The 27,251-nt window shown below is 37.2% G+C and overlaps 2 protein-coding genes across 3 annotated transcripts in view; one reads left to right on the top strand and one right to left on the bottom strand.

Moving 5' to 3' along the window:
* EXOC5 (exocyst complex component 5) overlaps positions 1–1,027 on the bottom strand; it is a 50,741-nt gene extending 49,714 nt beyond the window's left edge. The window contains exon 1 of the mRNA XM_023627792.2: positions 738–1,027. Coding sequence (XP_023483560.1) covers positions 738–764 — 27 coding nt within the window. The 5' untranslated portion in view covers positions 765–1,027. The remainder of the gene's footprint in view (positions 1–737) is intronic.
* AP5M1 (adaptor related protein complex 5 subunit mu 1) lies at positions 757–27,251 on the top strand. 2 transcript variants are annotated; one of them, XM_005605206.4, is made up of 9 exons: positions 757–1,521; positions 5,887–6,532; positions 10,449–10,676; positions 12,043–12,182; positions 12,943–13,028; positions 13,122–13,240; positions 23,134–23,230; positions 25,926–25,981; positions 27,024–27,251. In XM_005605206.4, exons 1-9 carry the CDS (start codon positions 1,448–1,450, stop codon positions 27,084–27,086), a joined length of 1,509 nt encoding a protein of 502 aa, XP_005605263.1. In that variant the 5' UTR covers positions 757–1,447; the 3' UTR covers positions 27,087–27,251. The 2 variants fall into 2 exon arrangements, with proteins under 2 accessions (XP_005605263.1, XP_001496456.1); XM_001496406.7 differs by lacking the exon at positions 27,024–27,251 and having other exon boundaries at positions 25,926–26,916.

The following is a 27,251-nucleotide window of genomic DNA, read 5'->3' on the forward strand; positions in this document are numbered from 1 at the left end:
ATTATCTCAAACATCACAGCTCCTTATATTGGATTTTACTAAATTAAATTTTAAGTTTTAGACTGAAAATGCTCAAGGAAACACATGAGAATGCTCACTGTCTCACGCGTTAAGGATTCTCTAGCTGGCAGTGAGGTGGTTTTATAATACACTTAAATTCCTGAAGACCCAAACACAAATGTTGATTTTAGTCTTGCCTCCTTCCAGTCTGAAAGGCTAAGTAGGCCTTTATTGTCCTAAAAAATACTTCAGCCTTTTCAAATGTAAGAGTAAACTGGCAGGCATGTGAGTGCCACTTCTGACATTTACTAACGGAGTACCTACTCAACATCGCGAACCCCCAGTCGCCCCGATCTCGCGGGCCCCCTTAGAATACCACGCGAGGACTCAAACGACTAGACGGGGCTCGCCCAACCCGGGGCTCCCGCCCCTCCTTCCGCTCCCTGAGTCAGCGCCCACGGCTCAGCCCCCCGGCATCTCCCAGCGCCCGAGCGCCGCGGCTTCCAGTCCTCCAGTTCCGGGCTCGCGGCCCTGCCCACCGCCCCCCGGTCCCCCAGCCTCCCCTCCCCCAGTCCACGCCCCGCCCGCGCGGACACCGGCGCCGCCGCCCCACCCCTTCGTGTCCGCACCTTTCTTCCGAGGGCTGCTCCGGGCAGCAGGCGGACGCCTGCGCCTCTGCCCGCCCCCCGCAGCCTGCACCCCCGGCCTGCCACTCCCCGAAGAGCCGCCCGACCCACCTCGAAGAGCTCGGCCGTCGTAGCCATCCCGGCCGGCGGAGAGGCTCGCCTCGCGCTGGACGCCGTTGCCTCTTCACATGCTGCGCCTCAACGGCGCCGCGCACACGTCCCCGCTCGGCTCGCCGGCTCCGGCTCCGGCTCCGGGCCGCCGCGGGCTCCCCCGCTCCCCACAGAGCCCAGGCGGGGCGGGAGAGCGGCCATGAAGCGAAGCCGCAGACGCCTGTCAGCTGCCTCCCGGCGCCGCCCGCGCCGCTCCCATTGTCACCGCCTCGTACGCCGGAAGTGGACCTGCGCGCGCCTGGTTGGCTGTCGGGAGGGGCCGGCGAGGGAAGCGAGCAGCGGGCGGACCGCAGAGAGGCGCGCAGTTCGTGCGCGTGAGGAACCGTGATCCTTGCGGGCCACCGTCCCGGAAGTGGACTTTAGAGGAAGAAAGTACATGGGTTGCTGCGGATTAGTCAGTTTCTCAGATTCTGGGTGCGGATTCGCCGAGATGTTTGTGGTATGTGTTGGCCAGGAGGGACTCAGAGGTTGTAGTCACTTCACCTGCAGGAGGCTGGCTTCTCTGCTGAGCCTGACCTGTTTGTGGTGAAGAGGAAGGCGGCTCAGGATGAGCGAGCCTCGGGACTTCTGGGAAGAGTCCATCTGAGAAAGCCGGTCTGCGCTCTTCCTCGGGGCCACCTTAGAGTAGGCTGATGCGTTAGTGGCTTATCATGGCCCAGCGAGCGATGTGGCTCATAAGCCACGAACCGGGAACTCTACTGCGTGGCACCGTCAGATTCTCCAGGTAAATGCAAGTCTGAATCCTAGGGGATGCTGCATCGGAGGGATGGGTGGTGTAGCATAGTTTTGTGATGCAGTCTACCCCTGGTCCACCACCTTGGGCGAGTTGCTTAACCTCTATTTCATGTGTGAAATAGAGATTTCAATAATACTGCCTCAAAGTTTTGTGAGAATTAAATGAGTTGATTCCTGGTACAAATTAAGTATTATGTGTTTTCTAAAATTAGTATTACCGTATCTTAAAATTAACTCCACCTGCTTAAAATTGCTGTGGAGATGACGCAGGAAAACTTACCACTCAACGTGTTTCAGATTTTTCTACTTTCGTTAATAAAAGTCATTCAAGGACATTTTAACTCATCCTTCTGGGAAATCCTTGATGAGCAGTATCAGCCTATTGTCATCTTATTATGTTTCATTCCTAAATTTCCGAATAGTTTAAAGTTCCTAATTGTTGAAGAAAATTGAAAAAGTACAAAAAATTAAATTATTTTCACTTTTTCTTGGATTGTGTAAACTGATCTGATTCCACTTGTGGAATTTGCCACATTTTATCGAAATACCTCTGTGAAGAGAACAATACCATAACTCATTGTAAAATGTTGGTGGCAATTGAGTAATCTTTCACCTTTTATTCTTAGTGACTATTGATGGTTCTTTCTTGACATCAAATTCATTCTTCCCTGAGGAAAGATCTATAGTGAAGAAGCGTAGCTCTGAATTGAGATTGAGGCCAATAGGGATGAGTGTAAGTTTAAATGTAAAATGGTTGGCAATATGGATATGAAAAACTCCCTCTTTGCAACCTAAAGTTTTTGTGACTGAGGGCATCAAGAGTTGGAGTTTACCATTTTCCCCCAAGATACCTGGGCTTACATTTGTTGGTACTGGACCTCAAATAAGGAGATTAATAATATTTCTTAGTGTAGTTCATCAGCCTCATTGGTCCATCCAAGGTCCTCCACGTTTTACTTATATATTGCCCTATATATATCTTTATTTCTGCCGTTCTCCTCCCCGCCACAGGTAACTTACATGTTTGTTGCTATCCTTTTATTTCCGTCTTTGTGTGTGTATTTTTCAAATTACATAATTAAGTGTGCAATAGACTTCATTCCCTTTTCTTACATTTGTTAGATTCTCAGCACTCTTTTTAAGAATCATCCATGCAATGATGGACGTGGGAAATGTTCTAAATCTGTGCTATCTAATATTGTAGCCACTAGACACATGTAGCTATTGAGCTTTTGAAATGTGGCTGTTGTACCTTTGGAACTCAGTTTTCTATCATTTTAACTTAAGTTTAAATAGCCACATATGGCTAGTGGCCACTATATCGAGCAGTGCGGATCTAGGCCGTTGCTTCTCCTTGGTCTGTAGTACTCCTTTGTTTACATCCTCCACATTGTACCTATCCTCTTCGCTTAGTGATGTTATCCCCCGTTGCCTCCAACTCACCCATCAGAATAGTGCTACGGTAGATGTCCTCAAAAAGTCCATGGGGCATATCTTTGCTGATTATGACTAAATATTGGTAAATAATTAGCTCCTCAGAATACTTTCACCAGTCTTCACTCTCACCAGCAGTGAGTGAGGGTTCCTATATCTCCTTTCCTCCTAACACTTAATTTCGATTTTTACCAGTATTGTTGTAAAGGTATCTTATTTTTATTTTCATGTTTCTTTGTAGCAATGATTGTTAACTCTTTGGGATTCCTCTTCAGTGAATTACCTATTCGTTTCCTTTGTCCGTTTTTTCCTTGAGAGTTGCTGGGTTTTTTCCTGTTAATTTGCAGGAGTTCATCGTGTATTCTTGCTGTTAGTCTTCTGTCATTTTTAGCTATTATAGATATTTTCTCTTAATTTATCATTGTCAACTTTACGTTGCCCTTCGTTAAACAGAAATCACAAATTTTATTGCGATCAAAGTACTTAGTGCTCCAGGGGATTTGTTGACGTCTTTTCCTACCCTTAATTCCCAAAGATATCTTCCTACATTATTTTCTCTTAACTGTATCATTTTATCTGTTATATTTAGCTCTTTAGTCCATCTGTAGTCCATCTTTGGGTATGATGTTAATATGGGAATCCCATTTTGTTTTTCTTGGTACCGTGAGCCAGTTTTCCTAACATCATCTTTCAAACAGTACATATTTTGTTCATTGTTTTGTGGGGCTATTGATAGTTTATTATGTCTTCCGTGTAAACATTGGTATGTCTCAGTTCTATTAGTTTATGTATCTGTACTTGGACCAATACCATACTGTATTTATATCTGTGACTTTGTAACTTATTTTACTATATCATAGAGGTAAGATTTTTTACTGCTTATAAAATAAGTCTCTTGAAGAAGTCATACTTGTTTTGAGAATTTTTTCCCACTGTGCTGAGAATATTTCAGAAGAAAAATTCACATCTGTTTGGGTGGGCTTTTCAACATCTCTATGGAAACAGCAAGTTGGGTTCAAATAATTCATTTGTTACTTATTAATTCTGTACCATTGAAAAAAATAGTTAAGGTTTATTATTTTCAATTTTCTGACCTCTTGGGACTGGTGTTAGGGCTAAACAGATAAACAGATATGCTGTAGCATATTATCCACATATATGCCAAAGGATAATGGCCGTCATTTAAGATTTAAAAGGCACATGATCTTTCCTGTATCTGACTACTTTTTCCCCACAACAGAACTTGTTTTAGGTTCTAGTTTAGAGGTTTACTGTCAGATAGATAGTAATAGTATCAGCTTAAGTCTGGCTTAGGTTGGTATTGTACCGCATAGTTGTAGGACTGTTTAAGGTTTGAGACCTGTTTTAGAAAAGGCCTAGAATAAATCTAAAATGACAGGATGAGTCCTTGAACAAAAATATATTTTGAGTACATATTGAGGCATCATATAAGGCCCAGATTAACTTCTTATCTTTACATTCAATCATGAGATTCTTACACTTAAGAAGAACTTTAATTATCCTCCAGATCGCTAGAGGATAAGACACTACACTAGAGATTAGTCCAAAATTCTCAGCTATTCTTATCCAGAGACTCAAAGAAAGAAATGACATTCACCTGCTAGGCCAGTACTGGCATGCTGGCTAATTCTTTCCCTTTCTCAATCAAGAAAATGCATCAGAATGTAAATGAGTGAGGTTTCCTAGTACACAGATAACTTTGAATACATTCCTGTTTTTCTTTCTTAAAATTATTAGTAAACATTGATGTTTTGTTAGTAGTATTAGTGAAAAAAATTGTTTTGGCCAGGTGTGTGCTTGATCCTTGATGAGAATTGCTGATGTGTTCTTCAGTTACTCCTTTATTTTACAAATAAGAAAGTGGATTTAGGGAAGTTAGGTGATTTACACAGAAGTTAATAGCCATTAGATGACTTTGTTCTGTACTTTGGAGTGGAGGAATAAGGAATAGGGAAAGTACTTTTGTTTTTTAAAGATCGGCACCTGGGCTAACAACTGTTGCCAATTTTTTTTTTTTCTGCTTTATCTCCCCAAACCGCACCCCCCCCCCCCCCCCCCCCCCCGCCCCGTACATAGTTGTATATCTTAGTTGTGGGTCCTTCTAGTTGCGGGGAAAGTACTTTTTTTTTTAACTAAGAAAATGCAATCTAACATTTCTGTAAATCAGCAAAAGCATCTTCTATTCTGTTTCCCCAAAAAAAGGATGAATAGTAACTTACCTTTCAGCCTAGAGTTTGCAAACCATAAAGGATTATTCAGATTTTATTCTTTTTATTACCTCACCGTATCTTCCAGGGCCATAGCCATAAACCTTTATTACTAAAATGCTCCTACATAATTTTGTAAGTGTTGGCAAGAAGACTCTGGGTACCTGTTATTCACTATAGGTTGAGTAGAATAAAACCTTCCTTTTACACTGTATCATCTCAACTAGTGAATCCAAGATTGTGGAGGGTTAAATTGAACCACCTCTTTTGATCTACTCTACTAAGATGGAGTCAGAAAAATAAAGTCCTTAAAGATGCCTAAAATGTGTCCAGATGTACACTTCTTGCCAACCAGGCAGGAATCTGAGTGACCAAGAGACTAGGATTTTGAATTAGAACCACGTGCTCCACCTATTTAAAAAAGTAACTAAATTGAATTATTTTCAAAAATAGATAACGACACTTTATCATTTGAAATAATATACAAAGTATGCAACAGTTACTATAGTAGAAATTTAACAGGTAATAAAATATTTTTTGGTTGTGGTTTTTGTGTGTATGTATTTGTTATTGTGTGTTTCGTGGATATTACTGTCTGCCTTGTGTTTTGGGTTTGTTTTTTGTTTTTGAATTCTTCCATTTTTATTTTACTTGGAAGCATCATTTATGATGTTTTTGTTTTCATAATGCAGACGGTATCCAACTGTTGAAAAACGAGCCAAAGTCTTCAATGGAGCAACTTATATGCCTATTCCTGAAGATGATCCCTTTCTTAAAGCACTACTCTTCGAACTTAGATTATTGGATGATGATAAGGACTTCGTGGAAAGTCGTGATAGCTGTTCACACATCAATAAAACATCCATCTATGGACTCCCAGTAGGAGGTGAAGAACTCTGGCCAGTTGTTGCTTTTCAGAAGAATGGCATGATATATGCTTGTGTTCCACTAGTTGAACAGACTTTGTCCCCTCGTCCACCATTAATTAGCATTAGTGGAATTTCACAAGGCTTTGAACTTCTTTTTGGAATACAGGATTTTCTTTATTCAGGTCAAAAAAATGACACTGAGCTAAATACAAAATTGAGCCAGTTGCCTGACTTGCTTCTACAGGCTTGTCCATTTGGAACTTTATTAGATGCCAATTTACAGAATTCATTGGATAGTATTAATTTTGCTTCTGTGACTCATCCACAAAAACAGCCAGCCTGGAAAGCTGGAACATACAAAGGCAAACCACAGGTTTCTATTTCAATCACTGAAAAGGTAAAATCCATGCAATATGATAAACGGGATGTAGCAGATACGTGGCAAGTTGATGGAGCTGTCACTTGCAAGGTGAGATTTTTCTCTGCTACTTGTTTTATCATTCCATTTAACATCTGTGGAGAGAAGTAAAATTTGCTAACTTTGTTTTACATTGTTGTATGACATTCTTGATTTTTATTAGAAACAGCAGTCACTGAATGTTAGATTCATGTGAAATTTTGTGATATTACCTTTCTGCATTTCTTACTAATTGTATTAGTTATATATTGCTGTGTAATGAATTGCCACATTCCTCCAACAGTAAACATTTACCCTTCTAGTTTCGGTGGGTCAAGACTTCAGGAGCAGCTTAACTGGGAGCTTCTAGTGTGAAATCTCTCAAGAAATCAAGATTTCGGCTGGAGCTTTAGTCTCCTACAGATTTGATTGGGGCTGGGAGATCTACTTGCAAGGTGGCTGACTCACATGGCTGGCAAGTTAATGCTGCTTATTGGTGGAAGGCCTCAATTCCTTTCCATGTGGACTTCTCAACAGGCCACCTAAGAATGGCTCACAGCTTGGTGATTGGGTTCCCGTAGATCAAATGATGAGAGAGAGAGAAGGTTAGAAAATAGGAAAAGACAATAGAAATAACAATACAGCTAGCAGTGATCAGTGCCATGTTGAACATGATCAAAAATAAAAACCCTCCAAGTACAATTTCTACAAGTGCATATTAATAATATTCTCAAATGTCTTTATTTTTCTAATATCTTCCTTTACTCTTTGCACTTATGAATATAAAACTTTTTTACATATCAAACTTAATGTCGATTGGCTATGTACAAATCATATAGATAAAAGTAGATTTTAAGAACTGAGAATTAGAAGAATCCTGGCAGACAAATTGGGTATTTCTTTTCCTTTTTAACCCTAAAAGTGACTTAAGATTTTATGTGTCTATTTTACTCACTTCCATCATGATCAAAAATACATTCCAGTTATTAACTTCATTAGAAAAAACTAATGTAAATAGCTCCAAAATTGAGGTGTTTGTGAATTATGTCATTCATAAGTCTTAAAGTAGTTGAATCCTTTTTTCTCACAAGTTCTGTGAAATAGCAGTAGGAAAACTCACCACTTCTTTTTTTTCATTCTGTGGCAATAAATAGGGAATATGTTATGTATACTTGACTACTAATTAATATGGTTGGTGTTTAAATGTCTCAGCTCACTGATAGGCCGACTCTAGTTTATTGCTTATGGGAATTTTGGATTGGTTTCTATTTCTAGTCTGATGCAAATTATCATGATGGAGAACTTTCTTTTTTAAAAAACTTTCTTCTAAAAATAAAAAGAATGGGGATGTACCTTAACCCATGTATTAAATATTTCTTTAAGCTTGTATGTAAATAGTACAACTCTTAGGCAAACTTTTTTTAAGTACTTTCAGGAGCTTAATGTTTAAAGGAGTTTTATTGTGAAGCCTGTTGTAGATGGAAATAGTTATCTTCATTTTATCTTAGTACTAGTAGGAAACCTGGCAAACCAAAAACCAGTAGGCTGAAGTTCTAGTCCTCACTCCACCACTAATTCTTTGTGTGTCTTTAGGAAAGTCACACAAATTTTTGAATCTTTTCTCATTTTTAAAATCGGGTAAGTTCCTAGGTCCCTTTTCTTTTTATGATTCCTAGTTACAAGTCCAGCTATACATATGTTAGATTGGTATAAAGGGTGGTGGACAGATTTATTCTAGAATGGATATCCTCATTCCCGAGTAAATGGTTGGTGATCTAGCATATTAAATGCCTCAGGAGTGGATAATTTGTTGGTGGTTTCCTTAATGGTTGCATATTTCTGATTCCTTTAAAATGTTAGACTGTTAGAGGCTAATTTAATAAATACAAGCTGAATGTTTAAAAATGTTAACAGTATTTGCTATTAATATTTGCCCCTTTTATTATCTCCATAAATATCTGTCAAAAAACGAAACTTTTCTTTTGTTCTTGCTAGTTCACATATAGAGAGTGAATTAGCAGATGGTTTAAAAGTTGAAACACATATTTTTAAGTTTATAGTTAGGCTGTTTGGCATTTTTATTTTCAAATGTGATGGACATTCTTGTAACTGACACCAAAAGACCTTTATAAGGCACTGATTATACTTGGTACTGTTCATAATGCCTGCCTGCTCTCTAAGTGCTTACATTGTGTAGCAGATATATTTTTGAGTTCACGCATATGTCAAGCAGCAGATAAAACATAAAAAACTGAAACATTTATATTAGAATGGAAAACAAAGATAGGGTCCATAATTAGAAAAAGATATCCATTCAGCAAACATTTTTTGTCACTTGCAATAGCAATGTGCTAGGCACTAGAAGTACAAAGAAAAATATAGCACTTCTTGCTTTCAAAGAACTTAAAGCTTCAAGAGGGAAACAAACAGGGGCACAGAGAAATACTGGTGGGGGTGGGCAGTTATTATATGATCCAGACTGTGTATGTGATAGTCGAACCAGCTGCTTGCCTTTGGAGCTAAGCATTATACCTACTGAGTTCCACTGACTTAAAACACTGTGCGGGTCTAGCCAAACAAAACTTACCAGTAAGCCTTATATGGCTCAATTGGCTGGTTTTAATTCAGTGCTTTAATAGAGGTGAATATGAAGTTAAGAGTTGAGGTACAAAGGAAGAACCTGACTACCCTACCACACACACAAACACACACACACACAAAAGATGTATAAGTCTGGGTGGGTCAGAAAAGAAACCGCTACAAGATTTATGGGAGTAAAGGTGTAATATATTAATATATGTAATATAATATATATGTATAAGTTACATATAATATATGTAATATAAAAGAATAAAATTATTTGTAATATAAAAATGTATATATTAATATAGGAATTAGGGCTTACTCAAGTATGAGAGGAGCTGAGAGAATAAAAGTCTCTGATCCTCTGGCTGCAGCCTTCCAGAAATTGCCGCTAATGACTCCAGTCTGGAGACTGGAGGTAGATAGAGAAGCCAGAGTTCACGGAGAAGTCTGAGAAGCCGCTACGTCTGTGTTACAACCTCAAAGCAGGAATGCATGGAAAGGTCTGTGAAAGTGCTGCATCTGGCCACTGTAGCCTTAAAGCAGGAGGTCAGAGAGGTCTGTGAAGCTGTCATATTCAGCTTCTGTGACCTTCCAAGAATACTGGCTTCCCTTTCGCTTCGACCTTCCAAGTCTCTCATGAGTACCTCTTACTGGTAAACCACCACAGACCACAGAGGAAAAGAAGATCCTGGGCTTCTCTACATGGCAGAGGTAGAGCTATGGAGATGATGATACAGAACATACGGCTTCACACAAAGCATCAAATGAGCTGAGTTTACAAAGAGAAAAGAAGTTTCTAGCTGGAGGAGACTAGCTCATACAAAAGCATGGTGGTATAAGACATGATTTATTCAGGGAAATTCAAGAATCCAGTATGTCTCCAGCCTAAGTTACAGGGTAGAAAATGATTAAAGAGATAGATGGGAGGCAAACAATGAAAGACTTTTAAAACTAATTCAAAACGGAGGGGGGACTATTTAAAGCTCTTGAGCATGGATACAATATACTTAGAGTTTTCTTTCATTAAGGTAACTGACGCTGATCGAGAATGGATTGATTAGAGGAAAGCAAATTTAGATACATTTAGAGGGCTATAGCAGAAATAATAAGGGCCTGTAAAATGTGTTTGCAACAGGAATGGAGAGAAGTTAGGGATTTAAAATAGCTTTTTAAGGGTTTTAGATGTAAGCAGAGGGCTCTAGGAAGGCTCTCCTGGTCTCTAGCATAGGTGTCTGAGAGCATGATAGAACCATTAACCAGAACACAGAAAACAAGGAGACCCATAACTTGAGAGAAAAGTGAATGACATTGTGGAAATTGACTCAGATAAATTCAGAAAGCCTCACCCGGAAGCGGTATGCTTCTAAGATCTTGGTAATATCTGTTTCTTTTTGTATTGCAGTGTGATTTAGAAGGAATCATGCCGAATGTTACCATCAGCTTGAGTCTCCCCACCAATGGATCTCCACTTCAGGATATTCTAGTTCATCCTTGTGTGACTTCTCTTGACTCTGCCATTCTGACGTCTAGTAGCATTGATGCAATGGATGATTCTGCATTTAGTGGACCTTATAAATTTCCATTCACTCCACCTTTAGAGTCATTCAACTTATGCTACTACACTTCCCAGGTAAGCAACCTTGGAAAAGTTGAGACTTTACTAATCTTCATATTTATGAGTTCTGTTATAAGCAAATCATTTATACTTTTGGTCCAAATGAAAACTTTTCATGAGTTGTTTACCAGACAATAATTGATGAATGAAGATGAAGATTCAGTTCTTTGAATAGGATACGTTTTACCCCTGTTCTGTGACAGCATTAAATGGCTTTCGAAGTCATGAGATTTACTCTTTTTTTGATGTTCCCTAAGAAGGAGTAGATCCTGGTATGATTTAGTCATGATTTAAACCATAAACTTAAAATACCTCTAATCGCAGCAACTGTGGTTACAAATACATAATATTATTAGTAGTATTTATTGCTTATTGCATAACTGTTGTGTGTCAGACATTGTCATAAGTACTTTACCCATATTTTCTCTAGTACTTTCAGAACACTTCAAGTAGGTATTATTAGCCCCATTTTATAGATGAGGAGAGTCTCAGAGAAGTTAAATGACTTGTGCAGGGTCCTATAACTAATAAGTAGCAGAGCCTAGATTTGAACCCACATTTTCCAGACTCCAAAACCCAACCTCTTTTTTACTATACCATTTGTCTCTTGTCCTAATTGTGAATCAGTAGTTTAGAAAAATCTACTCAAGCTAACTTTAAGTAAGGAGTATTTATTCTGAGAATGAGAGAGGCAGTTTCATTGCCATTCAAGGACAAGAAGTACACCCAGGTCGTACTAGGACTAGACCAGAAAATAAAAATTAAAATCACTCTACACTGTTTCTTTCATCTCTGCTTCTCAGTCTGTTCCAATTGGCTTTCTCTGCTTGCACATGACGTACAGCTCTAGGACCTATGCTGAATAAGTAGAGTCTCTCTATTTCTTACTTCAGATGTACCAGAAAGAGTGAATTGGTCACACCAGCCTGCATATTGTTTCTTCTTCAATCAGTTACTGATAACCAATTGAGTAAGCTACTGCAGAGCTTGGGGCTGGGGGAGTCACAAGATACAAATGGGCCAGCAGGAACTGTGGGCAGGGCTTAGTGATGGATATGTCTATAGCGCATCCCGTGTTGCAGGTCACAGAGAACCTGGAGGAGGCGAACCCAGATGAGCAGGAATAGGAAAAAATGCACTGCACACCTTTGTAAGGCACCTTTCTCATCTCTGGAAACAGAGAGATGGAGGAATTCCTGTCCTTAAAACAAATGTAGCTCCATCATCTATTATCAAAACAACTTGGGGTAATCCATTAATCATTAAAGACATCTGTACATAATGACTATATTACTGCAAGGCTTTTTTCCTCAATCACCATTGATATTTTAGACTCATTAACCTGAGAATTATATAAAAATTTGTTTGTTTTTTTTTCCAGGTCCCTGTCCCACCAATTTTGGGTTTTTATCAAATGAAAGAGGAAGAAGTACAACTAAAAATAGCAGTTAATTTAAAACTTCATGAGAGTGTGAAAAATAATTTTGAATTCTGTGAAGCCCATATACCATTTTACAATAGGTAAGAGTAAAGTAACATATGCCATGATTTCTGCCTGCCTTAGTACATTCCCACTGCCCTACAATAAATTTTGTTTTATTTATATATTTTAATATATATAAATATATATTTTTTGTATATTTATTTATATAAGATCTAAAGGTTTTATGTTATTCAAATGAATATTGATTCTGAACCAAAACATAGTCATAAAAATAATCTCTTTACCTTTAAATGTGTCTTTATTTTTCTGGATAAACTTGATAGTAAATATAAACTTAAGCCAACATAGCTTCCTCAGGGATTATTTCACTCCTGGCTTTATTTCTGGTAATTTCTCTACTCTACATGCAAGTCAAGCCCAGCTATCAACTACCTGGTGAATTAAGCCAGTAATGTCATAGATTACTTCCTCATCAGTTCTACTTTTAAGTTTGTTCTACACCATACTTCTTTTCAAAACCTAAATATATAGTAAAATCATAGTTTTAATGTTATATCAATCCATGTAGTTGCATTAACACATTCTATATGATTTTATATTGTCTTTGGAATTAGTAATGAAATGTATATCATCATCAAAAATGTTTATTGTGTTTCTGGTGTTTTTTGAGATGTAATATTCATTATTTGTTCTACTCTATTCTGCAGACTTGAACACAGGTCTGCTTTTATGCTGTCCTTGTATTAAGTAACAGTAGCAAGATTTGACTTAGATCTCTTAACACTGTTATATCTGTGATCATTTTTTCTTTCTGTCGTGTCCTTTTCTGTTTTAAAGAGGTCCAATCACACATGTGGAATACAAAGTTAGTTTTGGCCAGCTCGAAGTATTTCGAGAGAAAAGCTTATTGATCTGGATTATCGGTGAGCTAGGTTTTGCTTATTGACTTTTTTTCATTTATTTGCTATAGAATCTACTTAATTTAGGATACTTGATTGCTGTACTTGTGTTTTTAGGACAGAAGTTCCCAAAATCAATGGAAATTGGTCTTTCTGGAACTGTAACTTTTGGAGCCAAGGGTCATGAGAAGCAGCCGTTTGACCAGATTTGCATTGGAGGTACAGCATATTTAAAGGTAAATACATTTTTATGGCTCACTATACTAGAAAACTTTCTTTTGTTTCTAAATTATACATAAGTAATTGATTTTTAATGTTTTCTAGCCTTTTTTGGAGGGAAGGGGATTCTGTTCTTTCTGTTTATGCTAAGTTCTTGTTTAGAGTTTTGCGAGATTCTTTTTTGCTTAGTATTAGTCACCTTCTATTTCACTTAATACTTTAAAAATTTTAAGGAGAAACAGTGAAGTATAACATAAACACCTCAACTTAACCTAGTTCTACACAGTTCTTAGTTGTCGTATTTGAGATTTACATACAAAAAATATAAAATATAGTCTTGCCCTCCAGAGATTTTTCAATGATGCATGTCAATAATTGATCAGTGCTAACAACTTTTGGTGTTTCAAGGAAAGAATGAGCACTTCTGACCACAGTGGCCAAGGAAAACTTTGCAGTAGAGATGGAGTTTAAACAAAACTCTGAGGCCCAGATAAGCATGAACATGAAGCCTTGAAGATTGACTAACATTTGTATAGGTAAAGAAATGACCTAATCACAGGAATGAAAGATAACAAGGCATGGTTAGGAACCAGTGCTAGAAACAATAAGGGATTTAGGTCTGGATCGTAGAGGGTTTGAATCTGACTTTTATTCCTTTGTTAGAAAATGTTATACTTTTTTTGACTGTGAGAGTGGTCTTTCACAAAGTAATACTTGGTGAAGATCAATCTGGAATAGATGTGACAAAGGTGAGTGGAAAAAAAACTTGAGACAAAAAACCAAACTACTTTTTAGCTATATTGGTATTCCACATGAAAGGTAAAAAGATAATGATGCTGAGCTAGTATAGTAGCACAGAATGAGAAAAGAAGAGAGAGAATGGAAGAGACTGCTGTAAGAGCTGTGATAAAGGTAAGGCCTCGAGGCTGGCCCCATGGCTGAGTGGTTAAATTCATGTGCTCTGCTTCGGCAGCCCAGCGTTTCGCCGTTTCCGATCCTGATCGCAGACCTAGCACCAGTCATCAAGCCATGCTGACATGGCATCCCACAGAGTAGAACCAGAAGGACCTACAACTAGAATATACAGCTATGTGCTTGGGGGATTTGGGGAGAAGAAGAAGAAAAAATAAGACTGGCAATAGTTGTTAGCTCAGGTGCCAATCTTAAGAAAAAAAAGGTAAGGCGTTGGTCACTAGTTAAATATAGAGACAAGAAATAGTTTTAAGTCAAAGATGGTTTATTTAAAAAAATACCTTAACTCAGACTTGAACCTACAAGAGGACAGAGACCCTATGAATCTAATTCTTTCTTGTTTTTTTCTTTATTATTTTATCAAGGTCATATAGTTTATAACATTGTGAAATTTCAGTTATACATTATTATTTGTAAGTCACCATATAAATGTGCCCCTTCACCCCTTGTGCCCATCCCCCCCAAACCCCTTGCCTCTGGTAACCACTCAACTGTTCTTTTTTTCCGTGTGTTAGTTTATCTTACACATATGAGTGAAATCATATAGTGTTTGTTTTTCTCTGTCTGGCTGATTTTGCTTAACATAATACTCTCAAGGTCCATCCATGTAGTCGCAAATGGGACTATTTTGTCTTTTTTCCTGGCTGAGTAGTATTCCATTGTATATATGTACCATGTCTTCTTTATCCAGCCATCAGTCAATGGGCGCTTGGGTTGCTTCCATGTCTTGACTATTGTGAATAATGCTGCAGTGAACATAGGGGTGCGTAAGTCTCTTTGGATTGTTGATTTCAGCTTCTTTGGATAAATACTCAGTAGTGGGATAGCTGGGTTGTATGGTATTTTTATTTTTAATTTTTTGAGAAATCTCCATGCTGTTTTCCATAGTGGCTGCACCAGTTTGCATTCCCACCAGCAGTGTACGAGGGTTCCCTTTTCTCTACATCCTCTCTAACATTTGCTATTTTTTGTCTTCGTGATTATAGCCATTCTAATGGGTGTAAGGTGATATCTTAGTGTAGTTTTGACTTGCATTCCCTGATGGTTGGTGATATTGAACATCTTTTCATGTGCCCATTGGCCATCTGTGTATCTTCTTTGGAAGAATGTCTGTTCATATCCTCTGCCCATTTTTTGATCGAGTTTGTTTTTTTGTTGTTGAGTTGTGTGAATGCTTTATATATTTTGGAGATTAATCCCTTGTCGGATATATGATTTGCAAATAGGTTGTCTTTTCATTTTGTTCATGATGAAGCCCCACTTGTTAATTTTTTCTTATGTTTCCCTTGCCCAAGTAGACATGGTATTTGAAAAGATCCTTCTAAGACTGATGTCAAAGAGTGTACTGCCTATATTTTCTTCTAGGAGTTTTATGGTTTCATGTCTTACCTTCAAGTCTTTAGTCCATTTTGAGTTAATTTTTGTGTATGGTGAAACATAATGGTTTCCTTTCATTCTTTTGCATGTGGCTGTCCAGTTTTCCCAACACCATTTATTGAAGAGGCTTTCCTTTCTCCATTGTATGTTCTTAGCTCCTTTGTCGAAGATTAGCTGTCTGTAGATGTGTGGTTTTATTTCCAGGCTTTCAGTTCGGTTCCATTGATCTGTGTGTCTGTTTTTCTACCACTACTGTGCTGTTTTGATTACTACACCTTTGTAGTGTATTTTGAAATCAGAGATTGTGTTGCCTCTGACTTTGTTCTTTTTTCTCAGGATTGCTTTAGCTATTCAGGGTCCTTTGTTCCCCCCATATGAATTTTTAGGATTCTTTGTTCTATTTCCATAAAGAATATCATTGGGGTTCTGATTGAGATTGCATTGAATCTGCAGATTGCTTTAGGTAGCATGGACATTTTAGCTACATTTATTCTTCCAATCCATGTGCATGGAATATCTTTCCATTTCTCAATGTCATTGATTTCTTTCAATAATGTCTTAAGTTTTCATTGTATAGGTCTTTCACCTCCTTGGTTAAATTTATTCCTAGATATTTTATTCTTTTTCTTTCGATTGTAAATGCGATTATATTCTTGAGTTCTCTATGTTAGTTCATTATTACAGTATCAAAATACCATTGATTTTTGTAAGTTGATTTTGTACCCTGCAACTTTGCTGTAGTTATTATTTCTCATAGTTTTCTGAGGGATTCTTTAGCATTTTCTATACATAAAATCATATTGTTTGCAAACAGCAAGAGTTTCACTTCTTCATTGCCTATTTCAATTCCTTTTATTTATTTTTCTTGCCTAATTGCTCTGGCCAAAACCTCCAGTACTGTGTTGAATAAGAGTGGGCACCCTTGTCTTGTTCCTGTTCTGAAAGGGATGGCTTTCAGTTTTTCCCCATTGAGTGTGATGTTGGCTATGGGTTTGTCATATATGGCCTTTTGTATGTTGAGGTACTTTCCTTCTATACCCATTTTATTGATATTTTTATCATAAATGGATATTGGATCTTGTCACATGCTTTCTTTGCATCTATTGAGATGATCATGTTGTTTTTATTCCTCATTTTGTTAATGTGGTATGTCACATTAATTGGTTTGCAGATGTTGAACCATTCCTGTGTCCCTGATATAAATCCCACTTGATCATGGTGTATGATCTTTTTGTGTATTGCTTTATTCAGTTTGACAATATTTTGTTGAGGGTTTTTACATCTATGTTCGTCAGCAATATTGGCCTGTAATTTTCCTTCTTTGTGTTGTCCTCATCTAGCTTTGGGATCAGGGTAATGTTGGCCTTGTAAAATGTGTTAGGAAGTGTTCGATCTTCTTCAACTTTTTGGAATAGTTTGAGAGGGATAGGTATTACATTTTCTTTGAATGTTTGGTAGAATTCTCCAGAGAAACCATCTGGTCTTAGACTCTTTTTGGAAGATTTTTGATTACTGTTTGAATCTCTTTACTTGTGATTGGTATATTCAGATTCTCTATTTCTTCTTGATTCAGTTTTTAGAGATTGTATCAGTCTAAGAATTTATCTATTTCTTCTAGATTGTCCAATTTGTTGGCATATAGTTTTTCATAGTATTCTCTTATAATCTTTTGTATTTCTGTAGTATCCATTGTAATCTCTCCTCTTTCATTTCATTTTTTTTTTTTTAAAGATTGGCACCTGAGCTAACAACTGTTGCCAATCTTTTTTTTTTTTTGCTTTTTCTCCCCAAATCCCCCCAGTACATAGTTGTATATTCTATTTGTGGCATGTGGGATGCCGCCTCAACATGGCCTGATGAGCCATGTCCACGTCCAGTATCTGAACTGGCCAAACCTTGGGCCACCGAAGCAGAGCATGTGAACTTAACCACTCAGCCATGGGGCCAGCCTCTCCTGTTTCATTTCTAATTTTATTTATTTGAGACTTCTCTCTTTTTTTCATAGTGAGTCTGGCTAAGAGTTGGTCAATTTTGTTTATCTTCTCAAAGTACTAGCTGTTTGCTTCATTGATCCTTTCTACTGTTTTATTGGTTTCCATTTCATTTGTTTCTGCTCTAATTTTTATTATTTCCCTCCTCCTGACTTTGGGTTTTGTTTGTTCTTTTTCTAATTCAGTTAGGTGTAGTTTAAGATTGCTTATTTGAGATTTTTCTTGTTTGTTAAGGTGGGCCTGTGTTGCTATGAATTTCCCTCTTAGGACCACTTTTGCTACCTCCCATATGAGTTGGTATGGTGTATTTTCATTTGTCTCCAGATATTTTCTGATTTCTCCTGTAATTTCTTCAATGATCCATTGGTTGTTCGGTAGCATGTTGTTTAGTCTCCACATATTTGTCACTTTCCCAGCTGTTCTCTTGTAATTGATTTCTAGTTTCATAACATTATGGTCAGTAAAGATGCTTGATATGATTTCAACCTTCTTAAATTTATTGAAGCTTCCCTTGTTTCCCAGCATATGGTCTGTCATTGAGAATGTTCCATGTGTACTTGAGAAGAATGTGTATAGTGCTGTTTTTGGATGGAATATTCTGTGTATATATATATGAAGTCTGTCTGGTCTAGTTTTTCATTTAAATCCATTATTTACTTCTTGACTTTCTGTCTGGATGATCTATCCATTGATGGAAGTGAAATGGTAAATTCTTCTACTGTTATTATGTTGTTGTTAATGTCTCCTTTTAGGTTTGTTAATTGTTGCTTTCGGTACTTTGGTGCTCCTGTGTTGGGTGCATGTATATTTATAAGTATTACATCTTTTTAGTGGAGTGTCCCTTTTATTATTATATACTGCCCCTCTTTGTCTCTCATTGCCTGTTTTATCTTGAAGTTTGCTTTGTCTGATATAAGTATGGCAACGTCTGCTTTCTTTTGTTTACCATTAGCTTGGAGTATTGTCTTCCATCCCTTCTTTCTGAGCTTGTGTTTGTCTTTAGAGCTGAGATGTGTTTCCTGGAGACAGCATATTGTTGGATTTGTTTTTTAGTCCATCCCACCACTCTGTGTCTTTTGATTGGAGAATTCAATCCATTTACATTTAAAGCGATTAGTGATATATGAGGGCTTAATGCCGCCATTTTATCACTCATTTTCCAGTTCTGTATTTCTCTTGTTTCTTGTCCCATGTATTTCAGACTACTAATTCTGTTTGGTAGTTCTCTATGATAGTTTTCTCTATTATTTGTGTCTCTGTTCTGATTATTTATTTAGTGGTTACCATGACGTTTGTATAAAAAATCTTGTAGATGAGATAATCCATTTTCTCATAGCTTATTTCCTTAGACTAAGCCTATTCCATCCATTTCCTCTTCCTCTTCTAAGTTATTGTTGTCACAATTTATTCCATCTTGTGTTGTAAGTTTGTGGTTAAAATGATGAGATTATATTCATTTTTGATGTTTTCTTTCCCTTTATCTTTAATGTTATAATTAAGTGTTTGCTAGTCTGTTCTGATAGAGAGCTGCAATTTTCTGATTTTTGCCTGCCTATTTATCTCCTTGCTCAAGGCTTTGTAGACCCTTGCTTCTTTTTTTTTTTTTCAGGTATGAGGGCCTTCTTGAGCATTTCTGGTGGCGGGGGTGGAGATCTTGTGGTGATGCCCTTAACTTTTGTTTATCTTGGAAAATTTTCATTTCTCCATCATATCTGAAGTATATTTTTGCGAGATAGAGTATTCTTGGCTGAAAGGTTTTTTCTTTCAGAATTTTGAATATATCTTTCCACTCTCTCCTAGCCTGTAAGGTTTCTGCTGAGAAATCCGTTGAAAGCCTGATAGGGGTTGCTTTGTAAGTTATTTTCTTCTGCCTTGCTGCCCTTAATATTTTTTGTTTGTCATTAACTTTTGCCAGTTTTACTACTATATGCCTTGGAGAAGGCCTTTTTACATTGATATAATTAGGAGTTCTATTAGCTTCTTTTACTTGTATTTCCAGCTCCTTCCCCAGATTTAGGAAGTTCTCAGCTATTATTTCTTTGAACAGGCTTTCTGCTCCATTCTTCTTCTCTTCTCCCTCTGGCTTACCTGTACTCCATATGTTGCATTTCCTAATTGAGTCAGATACTTCTCGGAGAATTTCTTCATTTCTTTTTAGTCTGTCTCTCCTCCATCTGAAGCATTTCTATATTTCTGTCCTCCAGACTGCTAATTCTATTCTCCACAATATCAGCTCTGTTATGCAGGGAGTCCAGATTTTTCTTTATCTCATCCATTATGTATTTCATCTCTAACATTTGATTGGTTTTTATTTATAGTTTCAATCTGTTTTCTGAAGAATTCCCTCTGTTCATTAATTCTGTTCCTGATTTCATTGAACTATCTGTATTGTCTTGTAACTCACTGAGTTTTTATGGTAGCTATTTTGAATTCTCTGTCATTGAGATTATAAATTTCTGTGCCTTCAGGATTGACTTCTCAGTGCTGTCATTTTCCTTCTGGTCTGGAGTATTAATATATTTATTCATACTATTTCATGGCATGGATTTGTGACTTTGTGTAGATAGCATCTGGTCGCAGCTTCCATCTGCCACCACTGGGTAGGGGGTCAAAAAATGTGTATTCTGAGCTGGCTGTGACCCCTGGTGTCTGTGCTTTTCTGTGATTGCTGGTTGGCTCGCTCACAGCTACTGCTTTTCTAACTTATATGTGGGCGCTCTGGCCAACTGGCTAAGCTGGAGCGCTGGGCAGGGGGAGGGGTGCTTTCTTTTGCCTGTGTGATCCAGGGGGCATTCTCGCTCTGCCCTCACTATCTGCTTTCCTGGGGTGCTGGCTTGATGAAGACACCCCTGCGGTAGCTGAGCCACCTCTGTGTGGGGCTTTCCCATGAGCTGAGAGGGAACTTGGAGAGCAAAGGTGTTCCCGTGGAGGGCCTCCCCTCCCCCATCTTTTCTCTGAGCCGTGCACAGTCCCATGCCCTGGGTTGCTGCCATTTGGGAGGGAGAGGAGATCCCCTTGCCTCCATCTACTTCTTCCAGGCTGTCCAGCACATAAAACTTCAGATGTATGGCTGTGTGGGTCTCTCAGACGTGTTTTGTGTTGTGTGAATATCCTCTGTTGGTTTATGAGTGTCCTTTTCATTGTATCGTAGTGGGGAGAGTCTAAGGGAAGAGCTCACTCCTCCATGATGCTGATGTCACTCTCATTGATTCATTGTTTTATCACTAACATCTAGTGTAGTACCTTTCCTGCAAATAATTGATGAATGGATGAATATAGTTAGAAGGAAGTACAGATATGGAGAAAGTAAGTTGAGAGAGAGTAGGCTTCATATCATGTTTGTTGCTGGTGATAGCAACATATCCCAATGTACGTGTCCAATAAGTAGCTGAAAACCTGAAGCCTGACTTTCAAGAGAGAGCTTAACTGTGATTAAGGATTTAGGAGTTATCCGTGGAGAAGAAATATTTGAGGCAGTGGAAATGAATAAGATCAGATAAAGATAAAATAGGAGATAGATACAGAAGAACCAATGAGGGAAATTGAAGGGTGATCAAAAAGTTAGCGGGAAAAGCTAAATAGAGTGATATTAAAGAAGAAATATTGAAATCTGTACACAAGAGTTCCACTTCTGGGTATTTATCAAAAGAAAATGAAAACACTAATTTGAAAAGATATATGCACCCGTATGTTCATTGCAGCATTATTTACAATAACCAAGATATGGATTCAACTAAGTGTCCATCAGTAGATAAATGGATTAAGAAGATATGACATATATATATATATATATATAAAGTCAGACAAAGAAAAAAGAATACTGTATGATTTCACTTATATGTGGAATCTAAAAAAAACAAAACAGAAACAGATTCATAGATACAGAGAACAAATTAGTGGTTGCCAGAGGAGGTGGGGTGGAGGGAAGGGCAAAATAGATGAAGGGGATTAAGAGATACACACTTCCAGCCATAAAATAAATAAGTCTTGCGGATATCATGTACAGCATAGGGAATATAGTCAACAATATTGTAATAACTGTATGATGGTAGATGGTTATTAGTCTTATCAGGCTGATCGTTTTATAATGTATATAAACGTCAAAGCATTATGTTGTACACCTGAAACTAATCCAATATTGTATGTCAACTAATCTTCAATAAAAAATAATAAACGCTAGTAATTTGGATATATTGGGTTATATAAAATATATTACTAACATTTTTTTTAAAGCAATTAGGGGAAATGGTAGTGAAGTCAGAAGTATACTAGTGATATTCATTTCTTCTATCTTGTCTTCAACTATGTCCACAAGCTTTGTTTCTGTCACCTAACCAGTTATAGTCTCATTGAAAGCATGTAACACAGATTTGTGTTAATTAAATAGGTTTATTTTTATATCATCTATTTACATGGAAATCAACCTTGTCATAACTTCCAGCATCCATAATTATACCAAAGAAGCAAGCAAAAGCCCTTTACTATTAAAGATCATTTGAATTGCAACAGGAAAAGTACTGCTGAGAAGATCTAAAAATTACATTCTACGCATGTGATCATTTAGTTTGGCAATCTAAAGGAGAAAGTTAGGAAATGGGAGAAACTTGCGGGGTAGGGAGATAGAAGAAAAAAGTACAGAAAAGATACTAGGATATTGCAAATTCGGGAGCCTTTAGCAGCAAAGATGAGGAGAACCACAGTAAAAGGAGACTGGAGCTCCTTAAGACATACACCTTTCATTGTTCATGTGAATATCAGTGTGACCCAGAGACACCCCAGTGCTTTGCCTTCAGAGAAGCTACTAATCGCCCTCTGTTATAGCGCAGTGTAGTAATTGGCATTTATACTGATGACGCCACATTATCAATTAAGTGCAGGAAGTATGGATTACATTTTAGGAAGGTTTTTTTAGGTGAGAGAAGGGGTGATTTTTAAGGTTAGTTCTGTAAAAGTTAAATTTTACTTTTCTGAAAAATTAAGTAGGGCATCTCATTCTTTCCAAACACCAGATAAACTGGTGTTTCTGTTTTAGTAATTGCATTCTTGTGTTTTGCCAGAAAGTGTATGTATTTCTGTTAAAGAAAGTATTATGATCTGAAATATATCACAACCACATAGCCTTAGAGATGAAGAGAATATACAGAACATCAGGCCCCATAGGGGAAGGAGCACCAGCTCTTGTGATCAGTTGGGTCTGGGTTCAAATGCTGGGTCTCCTACTTACATGCTGAGATGCTAATTGCTTCCATCTCTGAACCTCAGTTCCCTCATTTGTAAATAGGGGTGCCTTGCGGTATGGATTAGAGTTCATATTAGTGAAGCACTTGGTATGTGTTAAGGACTTCATAATGGCAGGCTTACAAAGAAATGGCCCTAGTGCAAAGGAGAAAAAGTGTGTATATGTGTGCGTATGCACAAACACACACACACCATATTCAAGTTTAATGTTTGTGATTTTTATTTTGTGAACTGTGTGAAATAAAATTCCTAAAATTGTGTCAAGGAAAAAAATGTGACTATCATTTTTACCAAATAATCACCTCAATTTCTTACATTCTCTTCTTTTTTAGCTTCATTTTAGGATCTTAGATTACACACTCACTGGATGTTATGCAGATCAGCATTCAGTTCAAGTTTTTGCATCAGGAAAACCAAAAATAAGTACAAGTAAGTTTTACAGATTCAAACTAATGTGAGGGAATTAAAATAATATTATGTAATTATTCCCTAAGGTAAAATGTAACAGAAAGAGATCGGAGAATAATCCCACTTTATAAAAAGTCTGGCCTGATCCCGTCCTGTGTGACGGTTTGTGTACTTTGCATTGCCCTCTGCCTTCTGTTTGTGAAACAGTCTGGACGAGCAAAGATAGGCACAGAGGTGGGCTTTAGGATAAAGTTGGATTTGGTTTTGCTGTAGTTATAATAAACTCCCTGATTCAGATTGTTCCCAGGGGCTTTGGTGTTGGGCAGACAAGGGGTTGGGTCTGGTTTGGACAGTTTATAGTTTATTAGCTGTGTAACTGGACAAGCTAGTGAACGTCTCAAAGTTTTAGTTTCCTCATCTATAAAATGGAAATAATAGTATTATTTACCTCAGGATTGTTATGAGGTTTAAATAAAATTATATTAACTAAGCACTTAGCATGATGCTTAGCTTGTGGCATGGACTCAGGAAGTGTTCGGTATAATTACTATTAAATTTTAAATGTTTTTAGCAAATGTTGTAGCCAATGAGCATTATTTAGCACTCTCTCTATTTTATGAAAGGAGGGCAATGGAAAGAAGATTTCCTGCCTTCAGTGAGTTTGTTGGTTGTGAAAATATGTAGAGTATATGAAAACATAGGGAGATAAAAAGCAACTAATAAATGCATTCAGAATTATTTAATTCAGATCAAATATATATCTGTGGCATAGAACAGAAAAGTAGCTAGAATGAGGTGTAGAGTTAGCTAACATAAGTAGAAATCTTTTGCCTTATATATTAAAGAGAATAAAGCTATTATATTTAGATAAATATTTCTTAAACTAAGGATTAGGATTAAAACTAAGGATTAAACTAAAATAGGTAGGCTAGGGCTGGATTTTGTATTTGAAAGTTTCAAAAGAATACTGAATTCTAAGCAATCACTTGTGAATGGCAATAATAAATTCTGTTTAATGTAACCAGAATAAGCTGTATTCTTTACCTCCCTAGGCTTTCCCTGTGTTTTCTCTGACATCGTCTTTTGGTTGCTTCTTAAAAGAAATGCTTATATATGGGAGAGTCTTATGTCAGTTTGGACAAACCACAATATTTTCGATTGTGGGGAATATGTTGTGTCTTTAGATAATGTCTAAAATATTTTAAGTATCTTATTAATATTAACTATTAAACATATTGTAGTAATTCTCAGAAAGCATAATACAGGATGGGACATTTCAGTAGTATACTGGCTTCTCAATATAAAATATATCGAATGAAAGAGGTCATTTTAAATGGATAAATATGACCAATCTTTTATTTCCTTCCTCCGTTTGTTTCAGGACATGAGTAACACTTTGTGCAACTATGTAAAACCTTTATTTTGCTGTTATCTTGACAATTAAATCTATATTCTCAGTATATCATTTAGTTCTGAAAATAGTTTAGTAATGCTGATAAAAATGTTAATTTAAATAAGAATAGCTAAGATTTACTGCTATGGGCCAGGCACAATTGTAAGTATTTTATGTGTGTTAGCTCATTAATCCTCACAACACCCTACGTAAGTGTCGTCATCTCCATCTTACAGATGAGGATGCTGATGTGACAGAGAGATTAGGGTCACATAGCTGGTAAACGACAGAGCTGGGAATCAGACCCAAGCAGTCTGGATTCTGCTCAGTTGACCAGTATGCTGTGTTGCCTCTCCATGTTACTAGGTTCTCAAACTGAAAAAAAAGAAAAAAGGCAACAAAGTAATATATCCTGCCTTTATCCTTTGCATTATGAAGAATGGTAGAAAAGGCTAGTGATGTGTGTAATAATAAGAGTTTACATACAGCTAGCTCCAAATGATCATTATGGTCTCAATTTTACATATCAGAAAACTTTAGTTCAAAGAGGTCGTCGTTTGTCCAAAGCTACAAAGCTATTAAAACAAAAAGCCTGAATTTAATCAGAACTATAAGAAACCACCAAAGCAAATGTTTTTTAAAATGTTATTAGAAAGTTGGATGTTTTCTGTCTCTGAAACTTTGAGTGGGTAAAGAATAGCAAGATGAGGGCCTGGCCCGGTGGCCGAGTGGTTAAGTTCCTGCACTCTGCTTCGGTGGCCCAGGGTTTCGCCAGTTTGAATCCTGGGTGCGGACCTGGCACCGCTCATCAAGCCATGTTGAGGCAGCATCCCACATGCCACAACTAGAAGGACCCACAACTAAAAATACACAACTATGTACTGGCTTTGGGAAGAAAAAGAAAAAAATAAAATCTTGAAAAAAAAAAAAGAAAAAGAATAGCAAGATCAGAATCAGGAGCTGGTGAAGAGGTTACAGAAGGGAAACCAATAAAAAAATTACTGTCTTTGTAGTCAAAGTGGTGGTCCATAAAAAACAGAATTTAGGGGAAATGTGAGAAAAAATTGACAGATTTGGCATAAATGAGGGATTTTGGCATAAATAAGCTCCAAGATTGATTATTTAAATATTTAATGAACCCGTATTTTAAGTAGTAAAAATTATAATGATCTCTTGATAAAGTCGAATTAAAATCAGTATTTCAGAGTACTATGCCTTCTTTGAAGTAATTGTGTTCCACAATTTTAAAATATCATGACTTTACTCTCACTGAATTTTTGTTAAGATAAATACAGTCTTATCATTTCTTTTTTTGTTTTTTAGACCGGAAACTAATTTCTTCTGACTATTACATCTGGAATTCTAAAGCTCCTGCTCCGGTAACATATGGATCATTATTACTGTAATTGTCCCATGTTTAAATGGGACTTATACAATAGTAACATAAATTAAATCATAGTCTTTCATTTTTAATGTGTATGCATATAACCTATGAGTGAAAAATCAGTGAGTGATTTAATTATGAAAATGCTCTTGTTTAATGTTTTTGGTCTGACATAGTTGGAAAGACCATTTGGAAGACTAAGTCTCCAATTTTGTTACCATTTGATTTTACTCGTGTTAGAGTATATGTTGTATGTTTTATGTTAGAGCACAAAACAGTGATTCACTTTAGGCTTGTTTTGAACTAGTCCTGGGTCATCCTGCCACACATGTTCCTTCCTGCCCCTGTGGCAGACATGGCTAATCAGTCACAGCTCTCTTTCTCCACTGAGCCTTCCTGAATACTGGCTCAGGCTCCTCCTCAGTGCAAAGCTGCAGGCAGCCACTCCCAATGGATTGTAGATGTCTTGCAAGATAAAAAGCCGTTTGCTCTTTCAAACTGAGTACTAAGCTCCTAGTACAGTATATTGTTACAGAATACCAGAGACCACAGTAGAAACAGCTGTCAATCTCTTGAAAAAACAGCCAATGAAAGCGAACGAAAATTGTTTAAATATTAACCTGTTCTTAATCAGAACTATCCTATTGACTAATAAAGAATCTGCATAATTCTATTTAAGGTGTTTATCTCTGCTCTAGAGTTACTTTTCTGGTAAGCTTATTAATATGCCACAGTAACATTTTGCTTAAGATGTCAGTAGGCATGTTAAGAGCGGGGGTATACCTTCAGAAGATGAGCATAGTGTTTTGTGATCACTTAATGTCTGCAGCCAAATTTTTGAAGATAAATTTAGGTATAATATTGCTTTTTTCCTGTATTATTATATTGAAAATCATTAATAAATGAATTCAGGTCAAAATTTAAAAGCCATTCTATGTGTAGAGAGTATCATTTAATCTTATTTCAGTCTCATGTAGCATATTTTCTTTTAATTTGTCACTCTCACTTTCTTATTAGCATTCTCTTGGTTTCTTCAGGAACCATCCAGTCATACTCTTTATTCTCTACCTGTCTTTACAAATGTGAGTCTCCTGTTTTGAAAGCAGTTCATTGTCAAGTTGGACTTTACGTGACCATCAAGAAAAGATGAAATCTCAAGGTTCCTCAAGACTTAATCCATGTCAGCTTTCTTCTTACAGAATTAGAAGCATTATAAAAATATGCTTTGCAGATTCCTATTCAATTAAATTATCTCTTGGTTTCTA

Source organism: Equus caballus, chromosome 24 (genome assembly GCF_041296265.1).
Source record: "Equus caballus isolate H_3958 breed thoroughbred chromosome 24, TB-T2T, whole genome shotgun sequence".
NCBI lineage: Eukaryota > Metazoa > Chordata > Mammalia > Perissodactyla > Equidae > Equus > Equus caballus.

Coding starts and splice junctions, on each gene's coding strand:
- AP5M1 (XM_005605206.4), top strand. CDS start 1,448: ATGGCCCAGCGAGCGATGTGGCTCATAAGCCACGAACCGGGAACTCTA. Junction 6,533..10,448: donor ATGGAGCTGTCACTTGCAAG/GTGAGATTTTTC, acceptor TTTGTATTGCAG/TGTGATTTAGAAGGAATCAT. Junction 10,677..12,042: donor TATGCTACTACACTTCCCAG/GTAAGCAACCTT, acceptor TTTTTTTTCCAG/GTCCCTGTCCCACCAATTTT.